General features: G+C 45.2%; 1 protein-coding gene across 1 annotated transcript; it reads right to left on the bottom strand.

Annotated features, from left to right (window-relative positions):
- Nucleotides 1-11,280: 11,280 nt before the first annotated feature.
- Nucleotides 11,281-12,882, bottom strand: LOC122939514 (E3 ubiquitin/ISG15 ligase TRIM25-like). The gene has a single exon (XM_044295581.1). The coding sequence runs from the start codon at nt 12,880-12,882 to the stop codon at nt 11,281-11,283; it is 1,602 nt and encodes a 533-aa protein (XP_044151516.1).
- Between the last annotated feature and the right edge of the window lie 2,118 nt (nt 12,883-15,000).

Raw genomic sequence — 15,000 nt, 5'->3', positions numbered from 1 at the left:
ATTCAAATGTTTGTTGTTTAAGGAAAAACAGCTTACGATCACTTCTCTCTCTAAGGTGTATCATAAATTGCCTCCCCCTCCTGCATCCACTCCCTTCTGCTGTCCTCAGTGGGGTTAGAAGTGTATCGGCTCTCTGCCTCTTTATATTGGCGACTCAGTTCCTCCTCCTTACGTTGTGCATCTTTTTTAATATAGGATATGAAGGATTTAAAGCAGCCGCGTATATAAGCTTTCAACGTCTCCCATAGCAACAGGTCATCCGTTGAATTATCATGTACCTCCGGGCAGGGGGGGACACAGACAGCAGAGGGCCCCTGTGCAAAGAATTGCCTGAGCCCCCCCGCCCCAAGACAAATTCGCAACCTAACCTATTCCGTCCTAACATTACTTATAGCAATACAAAACATACTGGGCAAGGCTACTTTCACACCTGCGGCACTACGCTCTGGCAGAAAATGCAAGGAATCGGCCGGGCACAAACTCAGGCATGCAACAGTTTGTGTCCCGCTGATTCTCTGCATTTTTGCCAGATTGTGGCCGGATCTCTGCCGTACCCCATCATAGTCAATGGGGCTGGCGGACATTCGGTCTGCATCCAGCAGTGCCGGATCCAGTAAATTCCAGCAGGCTATTCTCTGCTGGAACAGCCTGCCAGAATCACTTAGGGTACTTTCACACTAGCGTTTTTCTTTTCCGGCATAGAGTTCCGTCACAGGGGCTCTATACCGGAAAAGAACTGATCAGGCATATCCCCATGCATTCTGAATGGAGAGTAATCCGTTCAGTTTGCATCAGGATGTCTTCAGTTCAGTCGTTTTGACTGATCAGGCAAAAGAGAAAACCGTAGCATGCTACGGTTTTTTCTCCGGCGAAAAAAACTGAAAAAATGCCTGAACGCCGGATCCGGCATTTTTTCCCATAGGAATGTATTAGCGCCGGATCCGGCATTCAGAATACCGGAATGCCGGATCCGTCGTTCCGGCATGCGCATGCGCAGATCGGTAAAAATGCGAAAAATGTACAAGACGGATCCGTCGGTCCGCATGACAAGCGGAGAGACGGATCCGTCCTTGCAATGCATTTGTGAGACGGATCCGCATCCGGATCCGTCTCACAAATGCTTTCAGGCAGCAGCAGATCGGCGGATCCGGCGGCCAGTTCCGACGACGGAACTGCCCGCCGGATCACACTGCCGCAAGTGTGAAAGTAGCCTAACGCAGATGTGAAAGTAGCCTAATACAGCGCCACCTCTTATATCCAGTGACGTCTCCTTTGATGTAGATGTTCTCTGTCCTCATCTTCTTCTTTCAGACCACACCGCCATGATGATTTTTCAGCCATCTCTTCTCTCTGCAGAGTTTGACAGACATCTTAGTTTCCTACTTTTCCATCATCCTCCCACCTTCTGAACACCCCATCCTGCCACCCCCAATACTGTGCCCGCTGTGCTCCCTATACAGGTTACACACAGATAGTTCCCCTTCAATAATTATTGGCACACAGTGTCCTAAAAAATAACTGTGCCCAGGAAACAGTGTCTCTGACACTAATAGTGTAAGCATAATGTTCCCCAAAAATAATTGTGCTAAGCTGATACCGTGCCAGGGTGCCCCCACAGTAATACTGCTCCCCAAAGTCCCACCAATAGAAATAATTATCTACCAGACAGCACATAGTAATAATAGTGCCCCTACAGTAATAATTTCCCCACTGTGTCCCAGAAGTAATAATACTCCCATAGTGCTCATACTAGTATTCATGTTCCTCATAGTCCCTCAACTGTAATAAAGCCCACCATAATGCCCACGGTAGTAATATAATGTGTTACAGTAAAAATAAAAGTGCCCTGTTGTGTGGCAGTATAAAACATACCTCCTCTTAGTGCCCCCTGTAGAGCCAATGTCCCCATAGTGCCCTCATAATGTGTGCCAATGCCCCTTACTGTGTGCCCAAAAAAACTCTTAGTGCCCCCAGTTGAGACAAGGTCCCCATAGTGCCCTCATGTGTGCCAATGCCCCTTATTGTGTGCCCAAATAACCTCTTAGTGCCCCCAGTTAAGTCAAGGTCCCCATAGTGCCCTATCATTTGCGCCAGTATAAAATACTCCTATATCCTGCCCCAATAGTGCACCTCCCTTTATCCCCATGGTACCTGACAATGTGCCAGTATAAAATGCCCTATAATGTGTGCCAGTATAATTCCCCTATATAATGACCCCAATAGTGCTCCTCTCCCCCTTCTCCATAGTGCCCCCCATGTGTGCCAGTATATAAGATAGGGTCCCCAGTAGATGCCCCATAGATGCTCCCCCTTCTCCATAGTGCCCCCCCATGTGTGCTAGTATATAAGATAGGGCCCCCAAAGTGCTCCCCTCCATAGTGCCCCCCCATGTCTGACAGTATATAAGATAGGGCCCGAGAAGATGCCCCCATAGTGCTCCTTTCCTCCCTTCTCCATAGTGCCCCCCATGTGTGCCAGTATATAAGATAAGGTCCCCAGTAGATGCCCCATAGATGCTCTCCCTTCTCCATAGTGCCCCCCCATGTGTGCTAGTATATAAGATAGGGCCCCCAAAGTGCTCCTCCCCTCCATAGTGCCCCCCCATGTCTGACAGTATAAAAGATAGGACCCCAGAAGATGCCCCCAGAAGATGCCCCCATAGTGCTCCTTTCCCCCCTTCTCCATAGTGCCCCCCCATGTGTGCCAGTATATAAGATAGGGTCCCCATAGTGCTCCTCCCCTCCATAGTGCCCCCCCATGTCTGCCAGTATATAAGATAGGGCCCCAGAAGATGCCCCCATAGTGCTCCTTTCCCCCCTTCTCCATAGTGCCCCCCATGTGTGCCAGTATATAAAATAGGGCCCCTATATTGCTCCTCCCCCTCCATAGTGCCCCCCATGTGTGCCAGTATACAAGATAGGGCCCCCATAGTGCCCCCCATGTCTGCCAGTATATAAAATAGGCAGGGCCCCCATATGTCAATTGCTCAGGCCCCCCCATATGTCACTTGCTCAGAACCCCCAGAGTTAGGAGGAGCCCCCCTAATATCAGTTGTTAATTATTTATTCAGGCCCCCCATATCGATGTGACAGGCGCCCTCATCAGACCTCAGATCAGACAAAAAATAAATACTGTCATTTAAACTTACCTCTCCTGCTCCGCTGCTCTCCATGTCCGCCGGGGTTTCCTGCCCTGCTGGTCTCCAACAGCCTGCGCTGCACAGTCACGTGACCTGACTGCGTACAGCGTCAGGTCATAGTGTGCGCTGAACGCAGTCAGGCTGGAGGAGACCAGGGAGGAAGCGGAGCTGGAGGGGTAAGTAAGCGCCTCTCTCTTGCATACTAGATGGGGCCCATTCATACTAGTAAGCGCTTCCAGAAGTGCTCACTAGTATGAATGGGACCCCTCACACGCCGGGCGCCTGTGCAGCTGAACCGGCTGCACAGGCGATATGTCCGCCCCTGCCTCCAGGAACATATTGAGTTGGTCTGGTATATGATTGTTAGTTGTCATAAGGGTCACCCAGAAGGGGTGGATGCGAAGGTTAGCCACAGATCTCGTGGTATCAGCCAGTATCAACCTCGCCACTATGGGTGCATGATCCGCCACCCCTTGTGGACCATATTGAACATATGTGGAGGTTGTGCCGAATATATAATCTATCCTCGACAATGCTCCCCGTGTAAAACAAGAGTATATTTCTTGTCTAGGATGTCGTTCCCTCCATAAATCTACCCAACCCATCTCAGTAACTAATCTTGACAACGCGGCGTGAGAAGACTGCTGGCCTGTCCCATCTGCCTCAGCATGAAATCTGTCTAGATGGCTGTCCATTACCATGTTGAAGTCTCCCATGCATATCAGTCTAGTGTCAGGGTATTGCGCTGCAAATCCTGCTGCTGCTTGTAGGATGAGACATTGGCGGGTGGGGGGTTATATATATTTAACACTATGTATGGGATGCAGTTAATGTATGCAAAGACAAAAATATATTTCCATCAGGGTCCACTATTGTCTTCTGTGTTTCCCAGCGAATAGTACGGTGTATCAACAAGGATACTTTGGAGTATGAATTTCCGTATGCATGTACTGACCATTGTACCCATGGTTTCCTAAGCCTCCCTGCCGTGTCTGATGTTAAATGTATCTCCTGTAGACCAAGAATATGGGGATTATATTTACGGACATGAGAGAAGTCTGCTATCCTTTTTCTGGGGCCTCCAAATCCCCTCACATTCCAGGACATCACATTTAAGGTGGCCATGGATGTGTCATTGTAACAACTGCAGGATATCCAGTATCTGAAGAGCATGGTCGACTTAACATCACATTCCACTCCCTTAATTGAGCTACCCTATGTATTCTGTGTCTAATGCCTCTGTGCCATACCTTAACAAAAAGAAATAATATAGAACAAAACGTAAATAACCAAAACTGTAGAAACTGTATAAGGGTACTTTCACACTTGCGTTTTTCTTTTCCGGCATAGAGTTCCGTCACAGGGGTTCTATACCGGAAAATAACTGATCAGGCATATCCCCATGCATTCTGAATGGAGAGTAATCCATTCAGTTTGTATTAGGATGTCTTCAGTTCAGTCGTTTTGACTGATCAGGCAAAAGAGAAAACCGTAGCATGCTACGCTTTTATCTCCGGCGGAAAAAAATGAAGACTTGCCTGAATGCCATAGGAATGTATTAGTGCCGGATCCGGCATTCAAAATACCGGAATGCCGGATCCGTCCTTCCGGTCTGCGCATGCGCAGACCTTTAAAAATGAAAAAAAAAACAAAAAAAAAACGGATCCCTTTTGCCTGATGACACCGGAAAAACGGATCCGGCATAGCAATGCATTTTTCTGACTGATCAGGAACCTGATCAGTCTGAAAAATGCCTGATCAGTCAGAAAAAATTACATCCGTTTGCATACAGTTTGCCTGATCTGTAACGGAACTGCCTGCCGGAATCAAGCAACGCAAGTGTGAAAGTACCCTAAAAGATGTAGAAACCATCTTTGTGGCTACAAGGTCGGGGACCTGCATAGTGTAATGTGGTGAAATATCTATGCAGGTATCTTACCGGTTTCTCTTAACTTAGTCATAGAGCTATAAAGAATAACCAGTGCGATGGACATCATTAAGCTACCCTTGGTTAGTCAGGGGGTACCGACAACTAGGATTGTAACAATTGGGTAAAGTTATAAGCAATTACGATACCGATAGTCCAAGGTGTAGACTGTGAAAAATATCATCTCTGTCCAATAAAGAGATTCTCCTGTAGGAGGACAAAGAGAAAGAACTCACAGAACCACAATACCATTCAAGTGGGTGGTGAGTGTCTTGGGCATCTGGTCCCTCAGTCCTCTGCTTCTCGGGGGTCCGTTAAGAAGACTGTTTTCCCGCCATCCACAACGCGCAAACGAGCAGGGTACGCCATGGAATATTGTAAGTTAAGTTCCCTTAAGCGTCTCTTTACAGATACAAAGGTGGCACGCTTCTTCTGAAGTTCCGCAGAGAAATCGGGAAAGAGCGATATGGTCACATTTTCAAATGATATAGCCTATTTTTTCCTCGCTTGGATTAGGATAAGGTCTCGGCCTTCCCAGTTCAGTAAGCGGGTGCCGTCACCGGGCTCACTGCTGGGCGGAAGCCTCCGTATAGCAGTCCCTATGGAGAGCCTGGTACATCACCGGATCTCCAAAAAATGCCTTTGCCCTGCGATTCAGTGCAGGGCAAAGGAGAGCATCGAAGCATTAAATCAGGGAGGCCGGAGGGGTGAAGATGGGGATATGTCCGGGTTCACCGCTAAACCTGGACAACCCCTTTAATAGTAAAAGCAGTCATCCTCTCAGTCATTTTATATATGTCGCTGTGAAAATGACCAAAAAGTTAAATCAAGCAATTTTTTTGTCCCTCTGGTAAGATGGAGCGTTTGAAGAGAGAGCATGTAGTCAAAGACCGGAATAAAGGTGGAAGTGGATTTCTAGACCTAGAGGTTTATTTAATGATTAATTATAAAGCACAAATAGGTAAAAATAAACCATAGCAGCAGAAATGTTAAAATACAAAGCAGGATGGATGCTGACGCGCTCGCACTGGATACCCCGATACAGAAACATCCCTTTAGGTGATACGGTTTCTAAACATTATATTGCGGTTGAGCAATTTATAGAAAAACATGATCTTCACAATCTAAGTATGAATGATATGATGAATATAAAAAGAAACAGTTGAAGGACGTGCGTGAAAAAGATTTTATGTGTGATATCAATTTACTGAGTGGAGCTCAAGTGGAAAAAGTATGGAGAAGTAAGAGTCTGCGTGGCAGAAAGCTGTTGTATGGATGGGGATGCATGCTGTCCTCCGAGAGGGAACTTCAGAAAAAAGGAGATTTGGTTAGAACAGATGTATGACCTAGAGAGGGTTGTGGTGGGAAGGAAAGCTTCCTACACGTATTTTGTTTTGGAACTGTCCCTTTAGCACTTTAATTAAATAATTGACAGGCGTTAGGCTACTTTCACACTACCATTAATATTTTCCGGTATTGAGATCCGTCAAAGGGTCTCAATACTGGAAATAAACGCTTCCATTTTGTCCCCATTCATTGTCAATGAACAGAACTGAACGCTCCAAAATGCATTCCGTTCTCATGCCGGAGAGCAAACCGCAGAATGCTGTGGTTTTCTTTCCGTCATGGGATGCGGAGCAAGACGGATCCGTCATGACCCACAATGCAAGTCAATGGGGACGGATCCATTTTCTCCCCCATTTGACTTTCAATGTAATTCATGACGGATCCGTCTTGGCTATGTTAAAGATAATACAACCGGATCCGCTCATAACGTATCCAGTAAAAACGCTAGTGTGAAAGTAGCCTAAGTTTTCTGAACTTTGAGGTTGTTCTTTTTGGACTCAGAGCATTAGGTGATACAAAAGCTTGACTTCTTTGATTACCATATGGATAGGTTGTTGGCTTGCACTCCTGGGTTTTGGCGTAAAGCGTTGTGTCTGTCTGCTTTATGTTATGGGCAGAAATCTCAGGGCAATAAGCTATTGGTGATAAATAAGACAGGAAGGTAGCGGGACAAAGTTAGAGGTGATTGCTGAGATACAGATAGAAGTAAGAAAGTTCTATTGCAAGGGGGGTGTTTAAATTGGTAAGGATAGATAATTAGCTTAATATAGCCTAACCAATAGTATTGCACAAAGTTAGAGTAGTGATTAATTTGGTTAATTGAGGTAATTGTTACAAAATAACTCTTTCCTGGTATTTTAGTAAACAGAGATGCGTCTTATAAGCCAAAAAATACGCATGTAATAATTGCATGTGTTAAAGAAGTTTTATGGGACATGAGAAATGTTTTAGTTTTTAGTTTTTAAGAAAAGAATGATGTTGATTAAACTGTATGTTTGCTACCATAATGATAGTTATAGATGTGATTTGATGATGGTAAATGAGTGTGAAAGACAAAAAATGGAATCACCTTGTGAACTAGTAAGGCCTGCAGGTCTAGAACGCCATTATGCTGTTTTTTGAATATACAGAGAAAATCAACAAAAAGTTTTAAAAAAAGTAAAAAAAAATAATACTGTAAAACCAAAATGATGAATTGCATTCATTGATCAAAATGTTTAAATGACCATTGTGCACACTGATTTTTTTAATTATTTTTTTATATATAAAACCAGAGAGCTGGTCTTGAATGTTGCAATGTGTGCGGCATTACCATTGGTGAATATGCTGTTTCTGGTGTTTTTAGAGATGGAGAGTCGGCCTGCATACCTCACTAATGGAAAATTATTGATTGTCTCTTCTGTGTGTTTCAGGTACACAGGCTTTAGGCTACTTTCACATTAGCGTTTTTCTTTTCCGGCATAGAGTTCTGTCACAGGGGCTCTATACCGGAAAAGAACTGATCAGTTTTATCCCCATGCATTCTGAATGGAGAGCAATCCGTTCAGGATGCATCAGGATGTCTTCAGTTCAGTCATTTTGACTGATCAGGCAAAAGAGAAAACCGTAGCATGCTACGGTTTTATCTCCGGCGAAAAAACTGAAGACTTTCCTGAATGCCGGCATCCGGCATTTTTTTTCCATAGGAATGTATTAGTGCCGGATCCGGCATTTAAAATACCGGAATGCCGGATCCGTTTTGCCTGATGACACCGGAAAAACAGATCCGGTATTGCAATGCATTTTTCTGACTGATCAGGCATTTTTCAGACTGATCAGGATCCTGATCAGTCTGAAAAATGCCTGATCAGTCAGAAAAAATGACATCCGTTTGCATACAGTTTGCCTGATCAGGCAGGCAGTTAAGGCAACAGAACTGCCTGCCGGAATCAAACAACGCAAGTGTGAAAGTACCCTAACTTGTGCTGTTTAGGCAAAAAGGCGCACCATAGGGTAATACCGGCGTTCAATTCCGACACCGGAACTGCCCGCCGGATCCGGAAAAACGTGTGAAAACTGATTACATTTGAATCCTGATCAGGCTTTCGATCACAATGGAAAAATGCATTGGGAAAAAACGGATCCGCCATTTATGGACTTTAACTTTTTTTTCCTATTTTTCGGGTTTAACATGCAAAAGCCGGATCCGTTTTGACTGAACACACGGCGCCGGATCCGGCGTTAATGCAAGTCAATGGGAAAAAAGCCTGATCAGGCGTTCAGTCAAAGTGTTCAGGATTTTTGGCCGGAGGTAAAAATACTTCATGCTACGTTTTTCTGAAAAGCCTGATCAGTCAAAAAGACTGAACAGAAGACATCCTGATGCATCCTCAGGGACGGACTCTCCATTCAGAATGCATTAGGATAAAACTGATCAGTTCTTTTCCGGATTTGAGCCCCTAGGACGGAACTCAGCGCCGGAAAAGAAAAACGCTAGTGTGAAAGTAGCCTTAAGTATTGGTTCTAGTATAAGGCTCACCTTGGACTGTTGTGCTATTGATAGGCACAACTCTATGAAAAGCTTGTCAGGATATCTTCCTGGAACTCGGTTGGTGGTCAGTCTGCAGCCATGGATAGGAGGTCTTCTTAACGGAGATGCCTGAAATCCCCAAGAAGATGCGAGTTTCCAGTGCACAAAGATTTTCTTATGGCGCAAGGAACCGACCACGAATCATAAGGTTCTGAGTAGAAGTCTTTTATTTGCAGCGATACAACGCGTTTCGGGGAAACAGTCCCCTTCATCAGGTGCAGCATTTTTTACCTGATGAAGGGGAGTGTTTCCCTGAAACGCGTTGTATCGCTGCAAATAAAAAACTTCTACTCATAACCTTCTGATTCGTGGTCGGTTCCTTGCGCCGTGGGAAATCTTTCTTCTGTGTGTTTGGAAGAAATGAGTCCGGTATGGCAAGTTAGGGGCACATTTATTAAGATCAGTGTTTTAGACGCCAGTCTTAATAAAGTCCCATAGTCGGCAGTGGTTCCACCGAAGTTATGAAGAGGCGCCGGCCTCCCCGTGACTTCGGGGCATCCAGCGCCAGTTCTAAATGTAGGACGGCTTCTGAGCTGTCTTACATGTAGACCTTTTTCTATGCCTAAAACAGGCGTAGAAAATGGTGAATGAGCCGGGCCTGCCGTCCTGTCCCCTTCCCCGCCCACAATTTTAGAACTGGCGTGAGCGGGGCCATCTACACTGCGCTGCCATCTGCCCCTGAAATATGCCTAATTTAGGCGTATTTCAGCTTAGTAAATGACCCCCTTAGTCTTTGAGTAATGGAAGACTTAGGTGTCTTCACACGCTGAAATTACTGCAACTGAAAGTCACTTCACTGCTTGCCGCCCCAGTCAAATGAATGGAATCGATTTTCAGCCATAGAAAATCCTGCAACAAAAGCCACATCGTGCGAAGGCGTCCTTAGGATTGGGGAAATAATAAGGTTATGGGTTTGATATTAGAAGTTGTTTAAACCGGTTTGCTTTTTATCACCTGGTTCAGTTATTAAGGAAGTTGGTATTGAAAGGGTTAATAAGAAGGGGCTATGTTTTAATCTGATAGTTGTGATGAGGTTGATAAGATTGTTTGTCTGGTAGTTGTAGATGAAGGAAAAGTACTAGATGAAGTCTGAGCTTTTGTTAATGAAATAATTAGATTAATTGATACAAAGTAACCCTTTCTTCGTTTATTTGTAAACAAGGGTGCGTCTTATAGGCTGTCACCAGAAGTTGAGTGGGCGCCATATTTAAAACCCGCCAAAATGTCACTAAAGGGGTTAACAGTTTCTGGCCCGTTAACAAATTCTCCCCAGAAAACCCCTTTAAAATTTCCATTCGGATCAAGCATTGATGCTATTGGATCTTGGCCCTGATTTATCATGATTTCTACCACTCTCTCCAGTTTCGTAATGTGGGTGGAAAAGTGGGTGTGGTTAGTTATGTTAATGACTTTCACTCCAGATTTATCATTAAGACTTTTTTTTTTTAAGTCGCAATCTCAATCTAGGAGAAGAGTGAAGTAGGAAAAGTGGAGAAGCTTTTCTAGACAAAAATGCTAGGTTTAAGGACAAGACAAATTTATAAAACAACATGTGACATTTGATAAAGTGACTCAAGCAAAACTGACTTCAAATATTCACCTCATGATAAATCCCCCCCCCCCCCCAATCTCCAAAGAAGGGAAAAAAATATATAACAGGAAAAATGGCAGTGTCACCACCAGACATCTGAGAAGCTCTGACAGATGCCTTTCAGAACCTCCTCCTTGAGCTTCCTTTGTTTTGCTTTCAGTTCCTCATCTCGTTAGCCTCTCTCAGCTGTCATGTAGTTGTACTGATTGCATCCCTTTAAATTCCTCCCCATAATGCATCAGTGTGCGGTTTATATTACTTCCTGGAGTGTGTGTGCATGCTGATCCTACTTCTCAGTCTTCTACAAGATAAGTGTTGTGCATTCATTTGTGTTTTTCTGTTTGCTGGATCCCAGGTGACCCTGACTCCCTCCGTATCTAGTGTAGGGAGCCGGTGGTCGTGTCCCTTCACTATTGTAGGGTGTTCGGGTGTTATACAGTCGAGGTAGGAGGATATGCGATCATCTACCATTGGGATTTTCGCATAGGCTGAGCAGTAAGGGAGAGTGCCAGGTCTTATGCAGGGGTCTCCCTTTTTGTTCCTTAGTTTTGGATCCAGTGAGTCGTATATTCATTTTGTGTTGTCTTGTTTCCTGTACACATTCCGTGACAGGCAGCTGCCATATGCTTCACGTTCTCATAGGGTCCTATTGAAGGCAAGCTTTCTACATATCCATAATGGTGATTATAATGTGGGCGGCGTGGGACTCAGCTTCTTATTTTAACAGAGGCTCCTTTAAAAACATAGAGGATAACATGTAAGGGTTCAGTGAAGGAAGTGCGGAAGGTGTGCAAGTGTCTGATGGGGTCACACAGCTCGTAGAAGGACAGACGCCCGGCCTCATAGTCTAAGAAGACTCCAAGTGTTGGACAAGTTAGATTTACATCAGAGCCTAGGTTGACTGAGTTGTGAAATGCTGAACATCTTTTATTAGACAGAATCAAACACCAAGATTTATCGTTATAGGCCATACTAGACTGATGATCATTCCTTTCTATACTGGGATAACACATTCCAATGCCCCATTTCCCTGCCTGGTTCCACTCTACTGCCCAGTAATGTCGTCCTGAGGAGAAGCTACTTCGGCTTAATACCTGGCAGTATGTTTGAAACCTTTCTGGCAGTTCTGGTCGGCCCTGGTTTTCTTCTAAATATGTTGCTGTTCTCAGATCTTCTGATAACCCCATAATTGTATGAGCCGTGTCCACATCCAGCAGTATGTCAGGAACATGGAACTCAAGCTCTGATGTTACATAGGTGACAACATCCTTTATAGATCGGTGTAAAATTGATGAGATCAAAACATCTTCCAGATCATCAGCCATCTCATCGTCACTGACTGCAGCTTCTTCTTCTGTCACCATGCTTTTGTCACTAACGGATGCGCTTTGGTATGATTCTTGGAGGACGGTTTTTGGGTCAGTCTCATTATCCTGCAGTTTATCAAACACATGAACTTCAGCTTGTTCTGGGACCAGTCCCACCGCCTCAGAATTAGTCTGTCCACCATCACCCCTTGTGTCCTTATCATCTCCAGGACTACATACTGTAATGTCACTTTCTTGTAAGAGTCTTATTGGGTCAGTGATGCGACACATCTCCTCCACATGATGCATCTTCCTGGACAGCTCGTCCTTTTTTATTTCCATCTTCTTGATCAGATCATCTATTTTGGACACCATCTTAATCTTCTGCCTGGAGATCTCGCTCAGAACCTTCTTTTCTGCAATTTCCAGTTGCTCCTTAATGTTTATAAATAACTTCTTCTCTGAAGTCTCATCTAGAAGTTTCACCTGGTGTCCCCTGTGCTTGCCAACCAGGCAGCAAGACACACATAGACAAGCCGCGTCCTGCGGGCAGTAATACTCCAGAACCTTCTTGTGGATGGAACATTTTTTGTTGCCAAAGGAGCTGGTGGGTTCTGATAATACATGGTCCATCGTCTGGTTGTGGACGGTCAGGTGGTCATCACATAGAGAGTTCTCACACTGCAGACATGACTTCACAGCTGGTACAGGAGACTTTGTGCAGTAACTACAGAAGGTTCTGGTCTTCTCCATATCAGGCTGAGTAGATAAGAAACGCTCCACTATATTACTTAGCTTCATTTTCTTCTCCAGGGCCGGACGCTCTGGATATTCCGCTCTGCAGTCAGGACAGGAATACACTCCGCCTGTCTCCTGTGCATCCAGCACACTTACAATACACCAGCGGCAGAAGTTGTGTCCACATCTCAGGGATACGGGATCCGTATAAAGGCTCAGGCAGATGGAGCAGTTCAGCTCGTCCCTAAGCTCAGCAGACGCCATTGTAGTGAGGAAGAGCAGGAATCGAAAGTGAAAAGGTTTCTTCACTTCCTACAAAGGGCGGAGAACTTCTGAGAACAAACTATTAACCCCTGCAGCTCAGGGACTGGGTTTAGTCCTGATTCATAAGGAGCAAGACAATGATTACTGGGATCTGATGTAGGATTCCTCATGTAGTAGATGTAGTGACTCCACCTGTTGATAGTATAGCATGAAGCCATCAGCAGTACAGGGAAGTAAAAGAAAGCAAAACACAAATGTAGATAACATAGTTGACTTCATAACAAATAATGTGATTGCGAGGAACTGATTGAATGGTCTGGTAGCCCAAAGCCTAATGATGGCCTCCGCCTGCCATGTCAGCCTGATTAGTGACCACTAATACGCCTTTTTACTGACGTAAACAAAATTGGTTTTAGCTAAACAGCTGGCTTTAATTGATTTAAAAAAAAATGGGGTTAAAGGGCTTTTCCCATCTTGCTAATTCATCCTCCCCTGCAGCCAGCTCTGCTGTTCACTTCCCGGTTTCCTGCTCCTAAGGCTGGCCGGGCTTAGGCAGTTTGAGTGAAGGCCGGTGTTCTAAGAAAAATCCTTACTTCGTGAAAATACCTTACCCCTCGTGACTTCCGGGAGTGTGCGCCTCAACTTTCGGGGGTGTGCGCCTCAACTTCCGGGGGTGCGCACCGCAGCGCAAGCGCACTACCACGGCACGGGAATTACAGGGAGCGCTGACTCACGGACACCGCGTGTGTGCCCTCAGTGGTAGGGAGATCTGACAGTCTTTTCTCCTTACCCTCACACTGCGCATGCGCGGATTGTGAAATCTCCTTACCCTCACAATGCGCACGTACGTACACAGCGCGCTTCAGATGCATTGCTGGCTGGGTCCGATCAGGATCAGGTCGGTCTCTCCCTGCTCCCAGCACTATCAGCCATCCAGGGGGTGGGTGCAGTATATTGGGGGGATTTGATCAGTATATTGGGGGGATTTGATCAGTATATTGGGGGGATTTGATCAGTATATTGGGGGGATTTGATTAGTATATTCAGGGGGATTTGTGCAGTATATTAGGGGGGATTTGTGCAGTATATTGGGGGGGATTTGAGCAGCATATTGGGGGGGGTCTCGGCAGTACATTGGTGGGACAGTGTATTGCATGGAGGGGCCGCACAGTATATGAGGCCTATGTGCAACCCTAGTTTGAGAACAAAATATTTATTTCCAATATCTCAAAGCCATGCCATATTTTTTACAACAAAAGCCCAGCCATCGAGTCACTCACTAGGGATGGATGAGAGACTGCACCCCAATCTATCGGTCACTGCACCCCAGCCAGAGGGACTGCCCCACATCTGCAACCCAATCCGTCCCTGAATTCTGTAATCTCTGTCTGTGCATTGTGTATGTATAGCACTACCAATTATTTTATTTAATACTGTGTGGCTCCCATAATCCTTGTGTCTGTCTGCTGTATAGTATGTTGCACACAAATCTACATGCACTGTGTCTGTCATGCCATTAACTCTAACCATATATATATTTTTTGTGTGTGAGACAACTAGGACCAGCATGTTCTCCTATGGAACACGAGGCGGATGAAGAGGCGCCATCTTTGATGCTCATGTCCAGTGTGGAGTATTGCATTTAAAGTGTCATCTGCCATGTGAAAAGCTTTTCCAGTTTGCACAGAGACTTCAACATTGTGTACCGTGATCATGATCACCGTCTAGTTCAGAGGTTGGTAACCTTTGGCACTCCAGCTGCTGGGAAATACATTTCTCCTAATGCTGGAAAAGCATCATGGGAGGTGTAGTCCAAAACATCTGGAGTACCAAATGTCTATGAATGGTCAGTAACAAGGGTTGAAGCCTTGACATGGCGTTACTGCTCACATGTATATCCATGTGCCAATGCGACCCATGTGAGTGACTAATACTTATGTGGTTACCACGAATCCTGTGACTGTGGAGAATGAAGCGCCCGTATCACCTAAACACCGCTGATACTGTGACTGTTTCACCTAAACACCGCTGATACTTATTGGGATCCATCAAAGGTGAAATTTCATGATTTTACTTTTCCATGACGTAAAGTCATGATTTTATAAAGGACACGGAGGC

The sequence above is a fragment of the Bufo gargarizans genome, chromosome 5, assembly GCF_014858855.1.
Source record: "Bufo gargarizans isolate SCDJY-AF-19 chromosome 5, ASM1485885v1, whole genome shotgun sequence".
Lineage (NCBI taxonomy): Eukaryota > Metazoa > Chordata > Amphibia > Anura > Bufonidae > Bufo > Bufo gargarizans.
The sequence above is the reverse complement of the archived record's forward strand: the minus strand, read 5'-3'. Positions and strand labels throughout refer to the sequence as shown.

Excerpts from the sequence above, each read along its gene's own strand:
- LOC122939514 (XM_044295581.1), bottom strand. The coding sequence starts at position 12,882 with ATGGCGTCTGCTGAGCTTAGGGACGAGCTGAACTGCTCCATCTGCCTG.